This window comes from Ictidomys tridecemlineatus, chromosome 5, assembly GCF_052094955.1.
Source record: "Ictidomys tridecemlineatus isolate mIctTri1 chromosome 5, mIctTri1.hap1, whole genome shotgun sequence".
NCBI classification, from domain to species: domain Eukaryota; kingdom Metazoa; phylum Chordata; class Mammalia; order Rodentia; family Sciuridae; genus Ictidomys; species Ictidomys tridecemlineatus.
Genome location: NC_135481.1, coordinates 154,190,239 through 154,202,396, shown reverse-complemented (window position 1 = coordinate 154,202,396; position 12,158 = coordinate 154,190,239). Strand labels below are relative to the sequence as shown.

Here is a 12,158-nt window from a genome sequence, read left to right as displayed (position 1 = left end):
CCTGCCCAGGCCACATGACAATGCTGACTGCTTAGTAGTACCGGGGTGGAAAAACCTGTCCACACTACAGTTTTTAAAAAGTTTTCCATATGTCCCTCAAAGCAATAAGGAAATATAGTTAAGTATTCAGAACTAGAGAGAGAAATTAAAAATCTGTTTAAGTATTTATTCAATGATAGAATCAACTCCAAAAGCAATTTATTTTCAGTTGATGCTTTATTTCTGTAAATCACACTTGATTATTTTATTTCTGGGTTTAACATATTTCAAAAGAGTCTAGTTTTTTCATGAGATAGAAAAAGTAGAGATTTTTGCAGCTGGGGAGATTGTGGCTCCAGGGGAACACTGTAAATAACGGCAGAAGGCAAGATATGGAAATCAACCTAGGTGTCCATCAGTGGATGAATGGATAAAGAAAATGTAGTAGATACATATAATATTGTTCTACCATAAATAAGATAAATAAGTCAGGCACAGAAAAATTAATATGTGTTCTCATTTATAAGTGGAAGCTAAAATGTTGATCTCACAGGAGTGCGGAGTAGACCAGTAGTTAGCAGAATTTGGGCGGTGAGGATTGAGAGAGGATGGCTAATGGGGTACAGGTGGATAGGAGGAATAACTTCTAATGTTCCACAGCTAAGTAGGATTTAACTCAATATTTCAAAAAAGCTAGTAGAGAGGATTTTGAATGTTCTGAAACAAGGACAAAATTTTAAGATGACAGATATGGAATACCCTGATCTGATCCATTATATTGTCTACATGTATTGCAATGTCACATTGTACCCCATAAATATGTATGAGTGCAAATTAAAAATAAAAAATATATATTTTAAAAAGGTAGGCAGGAGGGAGACTCTTCAGAATGCTAATATGAATTCTTAAAGACTGTTACCAGAAGACTGAGGAGCTTTTGAAAGTTCCTTTGTCTTTTCATTAAATTGATGATATAGAGGCTCAATGCACACTAGCAAGCCCAGGGCCCCAGCTTTAGTCTGACACTTCAAATGTACAGTCATTTATCAGCTGCTTGTTCTCATAAGCCATCAGGATGAAGATAGGAAGAGAAACACTACCTGGCCAGCAGCCAGCACTGTATCAGTGAGGTGAGCAGCTCTCAGTGATACGCCTTGGATTCTTGGATTCAATTCTGAGAACATTTCACTTTGTTTATGTAAGAAAAAACTAATTATAGATTCTCAGACACAGGAAACAATCTGAGACATTTAAGGACTGTTTGACAAAAAGTACCTGTGTTGAGACATAATTTCCTGAAATAGTTGATGAGAACAGGTATGTCAAAGAAAGTTAGCTGGACTTTACTTTGGCAACAGTTCCAATGTTTCAGCTTGATAGGTAGAGCAGTCATTTTTTTTTATGGAGGGAAATATAGACTGGATCCAGTAATAAATAAAATCAGGATAAATACATAAGAAAGCTAAGAGTAGCAACTATCAGGTGAACTTAGAAATGGCTGTTGCACACAACTTAACAGTAAATTTTAAAATATATATATATATATATTTAGTTTTTGTTGGACCTTTATTTTACTTATTTCTATGTGGTGCTGAGAATTGAACCCAGTGCCTCACACATGCTAGACAAATGCTTTACCACTGAGCTACAACCTCAGCCCTACCAACAGTAAATTTTAATGTTTATAAAAATTAAATCTTTGAACTAAATTTTCAATATTTAAAAAATAATTGTTGATTTTTCAATTTCTGGTGGGGTTCTTTTTTTTTTTTTTTTTTTGGAACTGGGGGTCGGACCCAGGGCTTTACGAATGCAAGGCAGACACTTTGCCATTGAGCTACATCCCAGCCCTGATTTTTCAATTTCTAAAGGATGATACTGGCTAAATACACAAATACTAAACCAGCAGATCCAACAGAGCCCCTGCTAAAGTCAGGAGGGAGTTGTGGCCAAAAGAGGGGAGTACAGAAGAGTCCTTGCAGTGGAGGTTCAGTGACAGTATTCCTTACTGAGGGTTAGTCCCATCACAGTGAGGAAAGACCAGGAGTAAGACCTGGAGGGTTGGAGCACTACAGCTGGAAACTGAAGAAGGGCCTTTGCTAAGGGTGGCCATCTCCAGAAGACACTGCTTCTGGCACAGAGGGGTCAACTTACAATGAGGAAGCTGCTCTATGAAGCCTCGCAGTGAAAGGAAGGCAGGCAAACAATGGAGATAAATTCAGAATCTTTCCAAAAGAAAGGCGTATCAAAACTGGAAAACACCCAAGCCTCTACCCACCCCTCCACATAACACCATTCAGCCCAGAAATTGCATTTAATTGTACTAACAGAAAAGAGCAAACTCGGGGCTGGGGTTGTGGCTTAGTGATAGAGTGCTTGCCTAGCGTGTGCGAGGCACTGAGATCAATCCTCAGCACCACATAAATGTAAAATAAAGATATTGTGGGGCTGGGGATGTGGCTCAAGTGGTAGCGCGCTCGCCTGGCATGCGTGTGGCCCGGGTTGGATCCTCAGCACCACATACCAACAAAGATGTTGTGTCTGCCGAGAACTAAAAAATAAATATTAAAAATTCTCTCTCTCTCCTCTCTCACTCTTTCTTAAAAAAAAAAAAAAAGATATTGTGTCCACCTAAAACTTAAGAGTAAATATTAAAAAAAAAAAGAAAAGAGCAAACTCAGAACCTATGAAGTCACTCAAATCCCTCATCTCCCATCTTAAAAACCTATGCTAATGTAGGCCTGGGAAACTTGACAACATTTAACAGAAAAGAGAAGCAGTATTCACAAAAGCTACCATCTATGAAGTAAGAAGGAAAACTGCAGCTGACAAAAATGTACTTCCCAAAACAACCACAAAGCAGAGGAAAACAACAACCCCATATGATTTAAATATTTAACAAAATCTTGCAGATATAAGTACATCATAAAAGTAAAAATATAAACTCAGACCAGAAATGTACAAAAAATAAGATGAAGTTTTGTTATACATTCTTGAAAGACAGATAAAATCATCTCAGAAATGAAGTCTTTATTTTATCTTAGAAAAGAATAGGTTCTACTGTTATAGAGGAGAAAAACGAAAACAACCAAGTGAATGACAATTAAATGAAGGGAAAAGAAACACAGTACAAGAAACACAACTAAAAGCCATTCTGTAAGTCTTAAAATAGCCAAAAGTATACCAAATATATCAATTGGCTTTTTTAGACTTGACACAACAACAAATAACCCCAACATCTCCCAAAGGTGTATCTTGCTCACTTTCCTGATTACTGCAGGCTGATTATGGCTATTGGTTCTTTCTCTAAGTGTCACCATTCTTTATTCTGGAAAGTATCTATCTGGGATATATTCTTATTTTCTTACGAAGCAGGGGTGGGAAGGAAAACCCATGGCAGCTGCCTTGGTAGTCCCTATACTTTGGATCAGAAGGATCACCTGTCTCTTCCACTGATACCTCCTCAAATCAGTCACATGGCTTCCACAGGCTCCGAGGGGAGAGGGAGCTGGCCAGCACAGAGCATGTGGCAACTGGACAAGTTATGATCCTCTTACATAACGCAGTCCTAAAGTAGACAAATACAAACTACAAGAAAACAGAGATTACTATCCTGAAATCAGACAAAGCAGAATTTGAGCTTCAAAGCATTAAATGCGATAAAGTTCACTTCATAATGCTAAACATAAAATTAACAAAATTATACATATTAGTTGTGAATATGTATGTATCAGAGCACAGTAGTTATTTTCATAAATCAGAAACTACAAAAGATGCAAGAATCAAAAAAATAATTATAGGAGACATTAATACATCCCTTTATTCCAAAGCAGATTAGATAGATATATAAATACAGACAAAGAAGACACAGACAATATAATCAGTAATTCGATTTTACAGATCTCTATCAACCTCTGATAAGAGAATATTCACCCTGTCATTCATGAAACACAAACACATATTAGGTGGCAAAAATAAAAAAAATCTCAAGAAGTTGTCTAATCATAATAAAGTAAAACCAGAAATTCGTATACAAAAAAAGGCTCTTCTGCCTTAAACAACTGATCAATAACTCTTGGATCAGAGGGAAAACAAACCAAAATGAAGACATCATACATAAAGATCTACAGTTTGTAAATAAAACCATAAATATTTGGATCCATACTAACATGGAAACAACAAATTAATATCTCTTTCCCAAAAACAGCCTGCAGGAAAAACAAAAGAAAGTAAAATAAAGTTGAAATAAAGTAATAAAGGTAAAGCAGAATTTTATAAGGCAGAAGACATGAAACCAGTGGAATAAATCAAAATACTAATTGGAGAGAAAGGATCAAAAGAATCAAGGAAAAAGAGAGGAAAGAGTGACAAGATACAAAAATAAGAGTGACAAGAACTATTGAAATAGAACAGTTGTAGAACTCTGTAAGTAAAGTTTTAAAAACTTACATAAAAATTTTCCTAGAAAAATACTTTATCAAAACATACCTCAATACAAATAGAAAAGTTGAACACTCCAAATTCCAAAGAAAAAACCAAACAAACAGAAAGTTACCAAAGAAATACCACCAAAACACTCAATGGTTTCACAATAAGTGGATTCTACTCCTACATGTTATTTGGGGGGCCCTGAGGGGTACTGGGGATTTAACTGAGGGGCACTCAACCACTGAGCCACATGTCCAGCCCTTTTTTTATTTTTATTTACAGACAAGGTCTTACTGAGTTGCTTAGGGCCTTACTAAGTTGCTGAGGCTGGCTTTGAACTCATAATCCTCCTGCTTCAGCCTCCTGAGCTGCTGGGATTACAGGTGTGCACCACCATGCCTGGCTCCTCCATTTTTTTTTTTTTTTTTTTTTTTTATGAGGCACCTGTAACATCAACATTACAACCTGATAAAGACTATACACCAAAAAATTGTTAAGTAAAACAAATTTAACCACAGCAGTAACTCTAAAGGAGCAAAAGGTTTACCTCTACAGATACTGAAAAGGCCTTCAAAATACAACAATAATGCCTAATGGAAACAAGCAGTAAAGCAGGATCAACAGATAATTGCTTACCATGAAAAAATAATTTAAGCTAAGAACATATTGATTTATTAGATTTCAATTAAATTATTATTATTTACACTAAGCTGCATTTAAATACAGAAATAGTTATTCTGAAATTGTACTTCCAAGTTTCTTCACTGTGAACCGTATTAGTCCCTAAAAATTACTTGAAGGTACAAAATGCTTTACTGACTTTATCATCTAATCAAATGAACACAACGTAAAGGTCTAAAAATAACATGTAAAGTCTCCGATAACTAGGGTAATCCAGTGTCCTGGACACTCATTAATCAGCATAGATCCAGAATTACAGGTTTAAATATTGTTTATATATAAAAGGGAATGTCTGAAGATTGAGAAATAACTAAGTAAAATCAGAAGGCCAAAGAAAAAATGGAAATCATGTAAATTCTGTAACATTTTCAGTATCGATATTGATGAAGAAATTATAAGTAGAAATGTTCTGAAATTTTTTAGAATTATGACGGTAACCATCAGAAGAGGGAAAAAGAAAAAAAAAAGAAGAGGGAAGATTGTGGAAGAATTTTACTGTTCAACTGAAACCCTTTACACTACTTTGTACCTTTCTACTATGTGCAACTACTATGGTACACCCTTTGCTCTTAAAGGAAAACACAAAACAAAACAGGATTAACATTAATATATTCAGTCTCTCCACCAACAGTGACCAAGTGCCTAGTGCATGCCACAAACTAGGTGAGAGTTAGGACACAACAATCAAAGAGGACAGACTCCCAAGGAGCCATACACCATCACTGTGAGATCTCTCTTCAAAACAGACTTCCAAAACAAGAGATACAGCAAACAATGCAAAGCTGCAAACAGAAAAGAGCCACTGCAGAGAACTTATGATTTGATATACAAATTGTAACTTGACATAAAATCAGAAAACTAAATGATTATAATGAACAGTTACACAGCTCTGAGCAGCTGACTAAGCATTCTCACACCTCATTCAATCCGAACAATGACTATCCCTCTGCCCATTTGAAAGCTAAAATAATCAGAAGCTCCAAGTTTAACTTACTAAGCTTTGGTCACTAAAATAGTAAACTAGAGCCAAAGTCCATGCATTATCTTCCCACATATAATTTGTATTCTATTTCTTAAATATAATATATCTAGCATGTACATTATTCTAGTTCTTAAATTATAAGAAATATACATGTATTGGCTTATACTATATCACTTGTCTCTATAAATAAATCTGAAATTAATGATTTTTAAAAAATTCAATCTACATTTGAATATGAATCACAACTTGAGAAAGACTTAAATGTTTTATGAAGGCTACCATATGGTCCATTATATTGTGGAAAAACTTAGATATACAATCTTCATTGAAAAAGCCTAGTGAAGAATACTGATAAGAGCTTACAATGCTAAGAAATATTCTCAATTTTTACAAATCGCTTATAGATTGTAAGGATCTTCAGTAAATTTACAATGACACTGCCAGATTTTTAGCTTTTTAAAAAAATAACCTCTGGGATTGAGAACACTGAAAAAAAAAAGGGGGAAGATAGCATTATCAGGAACATCTTTCCACTGTCATTCTTAAGTACCACTTTCTTGATATGCATTGGTAAGGTTACTAATCCTCAATCTATGGTCTCCTAGCAACAAGATGGTAAGCTTGTAAAGAGATCTTTCCAATTCAAAACTCTTACTGTCAGACTCAGGCCAATTTAAGATCATACTAGTAATTCATTAAGATTCTAAATTAGAATTTGAAATTAACTACAAAATTCCATAGCTCATTTGTGGCAACAAATTAAATGACAACACAATTCTTTTGGTAGCAGTTTCACTATATTATACTACAGCCTTCAGAAAAAGTAAGGTTTGATTCCATAGCTACAAAAACATTATTTAACTAACTTGCAGTCAAACAGAAAAACAGAACACTAATTAACAGTGGTTTCTTGCAATTTTGCATCCCTTATAGGGGGATTGCAGGTAGTGGGGAAGGGGGAATCTTTTGGGAAAGAACACTGACACCTTGCCTACCAAGCAGACAAATAATGGATTTGTGTATTACACACAGAACAATTATTTGATGTTTTCTTGTATCGATGAATATTTTTATTTAATTTTTCTAAAAGCAACAAAAAAACAAGAGCTATGGAATAGCACTGAGAATACAATAATGCTATAAAAAGCAGTGTGGGTGGGGGGTAAATACTGAGTAAAGGAGGAGGTGAACTAATGAAAGGCTTTAATCTGCAGTTAGAATATTAAGAATATCTGTGATATGTGAAGAAACCTGCAATATGCCAAGTATCTTTTAATAGGCGCCACCTCTTCAAAGTAACACCTATCCCCTTGAAAGCACCAGCTAATCAGTTCTTAAATATGTGAGCTCTGCTGGTGCTCAGGTCAATATGTGTGTTATTAATTCTGTGTTGTTAATTCAGGAGTATGACAAAGAGACAGACTATAATATTTTAAATACAGGATAATGGGGAGGAAGTCAGGGTAGAGTGACACATATTCCAGTCAAGAAAGGTGATGCTTACAAGAACATATGATGCCACATGTAACAAAGGACTCTAAACATTTAAAATTGATATAATATCTATATAATAAGATATATATCTTAGTCTTTTATTTATTTATTTATTATTTTATTAGTTGCTCAAGACAATACAATGATCTTGACATATCATACATTTGATTCAAATGGGGTATGAATTCTCATTTTTCCACGTGTACAGATTGCAGGATCACATTGGTTATACAGCCATGTATATACATATAGCAATATTAGTGTCTGTTGTATTCGGCTGCCCTCCCTATCCCCCCCCCCCTCCCCTCTCCTCTCTCTACCCAATCTACTGTGAGACATTTTTCTCTTTTTTTTCCCTTCCTCCTCACACCATCATATATGTATTTTGTGTAACGATGAGGGTCTCCTTCCATCTTCCGTGCAATTCCCCTTCTCCCTCCCATTCCCTCCCACCTCTCTTCCCTGTTTAGTGGTAATTTATATCTTAGTCTTTCTATTAAAATAGTGAAACTAAGTCCAGTTTTTTACTTCAAGTAATTATATAGTATTAATAAAACTCATGAAACTCCAAGTATTATTCTTTCCCAGAACTTTTCAGGAGTCAAATATCACTGGATATAACACAGTCCCCAGAACACAAACAACACTTGCATGGTACTTCACCTGGTTAGGATTTTCAGGTGTTTATTTCACTAAAAGGTCAATGACCAAGTCTTTGGTTCTGAAATCTTGGGAAAGTCACTTAATCCATTTGGCCCTATGCTTCCTTGATAAGTAATGAAGTTGACAATATTTTAAAGTTTTGATAAATATGCACATTAATATTCCCTTAATCATCTCCAAATCCACGGTCTAAATGTTTTACAAACATAAACTTGCTGATCCTCACAAATTAGAACATGTACTAGTCATATCCCCATCTATAGCAGAGACTGAGGCACAGAAAAGCAAACCAGTTCTCAAAGCTAGGATAATAAACTGACCAGCTGTGCCTATGTGTCAGACACAGAATGCAACAGCTTTTGTGCCAACTGAGTATAAATGATGAAGTTTTCCTATATGGCCTGACAATAAGACAGGGTAACAACAGTCAAAGAGATGTTTCTTTAAAAACAAAAAGGTTCTTAAAAATACTTTTTAGGATTTTTGGCTCAAGATTTGACCTACTTTTCCAACACAACAAAATACCTTTTGACCAAATGGAGTTTTTGTATTGAGACAAGCATTCAGCACTGTCATGCTTTTTCCTCTGCCAAGTACAAATTCTCGCCTGCAAGCATATCCTGATTTAATACACTGATCACCTCCCAGTGTGAGAAGCTATGGCATTAAATTTTATCTGCATAAATTTTAAATGTTTTGTGAATTGAAAAAGTGTTATTATTTGGCATTAGTACCAAATACTAGTCAATACTCTTAACAACTTTAAAGGAGAAATACAATACATAATTTATAGCCATATTTTCAACCCACATATCACACGAGAGATTTAGAAACCAGCTATGTGTCCTTGAGGACAGGGCCTCTTTTCTTTATGAATCTTTACAGGCTGCACTACCAGGCACTGTATAGAATCAGGCTGGCAAAAAGAAGTCAAAACCTATTGAGTGTGTTTTCTGAACTAAGAGTGCCAATTGAATTTGTATAGAAATAAAATTGTGTCTATAATGCAACGGCTAAATATGTATACCACTGGTCCTTCTCAAGAATAAAAATTTGCTCTCGGTGATGGCAGAGGATTTTTCATTTTCAAAAGGAAAAAAAGAAAGCATGCACACACAAAATTTCTGCCACTGACATCTTAAACAGCTGAATCATTCACAGAATCAACAACCCAGATTTCTTCAACAAGCTGCCAGTGCAACCTCTGCTTTTCAAGAGGTCTGAATTTAAAACCTTCCCAAGGACAGTGTGGAAGAATTACAGGAAATTAATGGGATTTCCCAAAAGATCCTGACTTAAAATAAGAGCTGCGTTATCCTTAATCAAACAGGAGGCCCTGGCTATGAATCAATCTTTGGCAAAGGAAAAATACTATGCTGAGGAAATGCATTTCTCCATCCAAGAAGTATCTACTAAATGACCATTGGGCACAAGGCCCCTGGGCAGAGGCCAGCGGTTGCACGACCGCTTGGAATGGGGGCTCCACCCCTTGCACCCCAGCGGACAGCCACCAGACTCTTGGGCAGGCGCCAGGATGAGTCCCCTGACTGCCCCTCCCTCGACGCCACTATCCAATGTGGGCTTAAAGGCGGCCAAAAGCAAAATCCCACCCGCCACGCCAGTGGGGTCCTTTGCCAGCATTAGCTACTGAAGGTATGGGTCCCTGCGCACCAACGCGCGGCCACCTCCGGGGCCGAAGGGAATGGGGAGTGGGTACCCGGAGGTCTCTGGAGGGCAGATGGTGGCTGAGAACCTCTGGGGGTTTCCAGGAGTGCTTGGACTCCTGGAGAACCCCAGGGGTTCTCTGCGGACGTGTGGGGGACTAAGGGCCCCTAAAAGGTTCTGGGGATTCCGAAAGCGTGGCGTGTTGAAGGCTCTGAAGTATGCGCGGAGACTGGAGATCCCTATGCACGTTCTAAGAACGCAGGAGGGGGTCTCTAGAGGGAGCGTGGGGTCAAAGGGTCCGGGTGGGCGTTTGGGAGGACTGAGGGAGGCATTGGGGGTCCTAGCAGGGTCTTCCTGGCCCTCCAGAATGCCCCAGTGCTCTTCATATCCAAGGGGCTTCTCTGGAGGTCATATAGGGCCCCGGGTTCACTCTCCAGGACCCAGGGAGACACCGAGGGCCTGAGGAGAGTATCTAGAGGGCGCATAGGGCCCCCAGGAGCCTATAAAGTGGCACTGGAGGCCAAGAGGGGTCTCTGGAAGGCATGTGGGGCCCAAAGGTTCCGGGAACGTTCTGGGGGCCCCACGGAGGATGCTGGGGGCCCCAAGGGGTTCGCCGGAGGTCACCTAGCACCTCGGGGGCGTTCTGGGGGACTTAAGGGGTCGCTGAGGATATGAGGGGGTTCTCTAGAGGGCTTTGGGAGCTGAGGGCTTTCAGGTACGTTCTGGGGGACACAGGGAGCGAGTGGGAGACTCTGCGGTGGCTGCCGGCTGGGGAGGGGGCCCGGTACGGAGATCCCTTAGGGCACGCACACTCTGCTGCTCACCCGAACAGCCCTCGGAGAAAAGAGTGGGAGGCTTTGACTCGCTTTTCGGCCTCCGCCATCAGCTGCACCGCCTCTCGTTCCTTCCCGGCGTTGTCCATGTCAGCCGCTGCAGTCCACTCAGCCTGCTCCGGCGGCTCAGGAGCGCCCGCGGCGCCTTCGCCCTCTCTCACGGTCGCGGGAACGCAGGCGCGGGGCGCAAGGCCTTTTGGGATTTGTAGTCCGCGACCCTGCCCTGGCTGCGGAGACGCGAGAGGCTCGACTACAGTTCCCAGAAGGCCGTTGGGCAAGGCCGGGTGCCGGGTTTTCAGACCGTTGACTCCCCAGCTCTGGAGCTGGGGGCGTGGCCCTAGGGAGGTGTCCGGAGCCTAGGTGGACTTGAATGTTTTAAGAATGGGGAGTTGGAAAAGGACCTGTGGCTTCCTGTAAAGATAACTTAAAACATACAGCATCAGGATTCCCTGCTCAACTTGAGATGGACGAAGCAATTCTCAGCCTCCTGCAAAACGAAGTCTAATGCAGCCACTGAGAGCAATTTCATCAACCATGTGATGCCCACCCCACAACTCTCCAAAATAGGAGTAACAGCTGGCGAAGTTATTTTTATGTCTCAGAACAAGACGTCTAAGAATGCTCATCTTCCTGATATAAATTCAAAGTTGTTTCTGATTTTCTCCTAACTGCAACTTTTTGTTGGTCCTTTCCTCCTTCATTAGAAATGAATATATGCCATATTTGTACGGTCTACTTTTTATTGACTGAATTCTATTAAGTGGATGTGAGCCCTTGAGTGTTTTTATCCCTTACATAATGCCTGCCACAGAGGGTGGATCTCCTGGAACAAAATCCCTATCTGCTGGTAAGACTTATAATCTCCTAAGAGAAGTATCCATAGATAGCAATACTGTGCCAATGGTTTCCAGGATTGTTCCAGAGGGAATTATTTCTTAACATAATTTCTAGGCCATTTGTGTTTGGTAATGCTAAAGCAGAGATGGTAAAGCAAACATAAAAATCACTTATATTTAATTTTATATCACTTTTATATCAGAAATGAGAATTTATGACAATTTTAAGCTATTAAATAAATACACTGTGGGTTCTGGTAAACAAAATTTACATAAGAAAATGAAGCCTGTTTTTACAAAGCAAAGCAAGAGGGGCCAAAACCTTAGAAGGAAAAGTTAGTAAAGCATGTCACTAAGTCCATACACCACAGGACATTCTAGAGAGAGAAGGAAATCTCAATTCTTTGTGGACAGCTTATTTGCAGTTACTATGTGCATTATAATGACTTTGAAAAACTGATTTGTGTGTTTTGGAGCAGAATTTGTGTGTTTTGGAGCAAAATAGGGGAAAAGGCGGGAAATTGGAGGTGGCAGTAAATTCATGAGCAAAGAGAGGAATGGCTGCAAAAAGTGGACAGAGGCATCTGCAAAGTAGAG

The 12,158-nt window shown here is 38.9% G+C and overlaps 2 protein-coding genes across 4 annotated transcripts in view; one reads left to right on the top strand and one right to left on the bottom strand.

Moving 5' to 3' along the window:
* Nucleotides 1-10,908, bottom strand: part of Napb (NSF attachment protein beta) — a 47,111-nt gene extending 36,203 nt beyond the window's left edge. The window contains exon 1 of the mRNA XM_005334600.5: nucleotides 10,717-10,908. Within this exon, the coding sequence (XP_005334657.1) occupies nucleotides 10,717-10,814 (98 nt within the window). The 5' untranslated portion in view covers nucleotides 10,815-10,908. The remainder of the gene's footprint in view (nucleotides 1-10,716) is intronic.
* Cstl1 (cystatin like 1) overlaps nucleotides 9,432-12,158 on the top strand; it is a 49,763-nt gene continuing 47,036 nt past the window's right edge. Inside the window, exon 1 of one of the 3 annotated variants that reach the window (XM_078051321.1) lies at nucleotides 9,432-9,880. The gene's annotated coding sequence lies outside the window, so the exon portion shown is untranslated. Of the gene's footprint in view, nucleotides 9,881-10,685; nucleotides 11,573-12,158 lie in introns of those variants that run through there. The other 2 variants (XM_078051322.1, XM_078051324.1) reach the window with 2 other exon arrangements.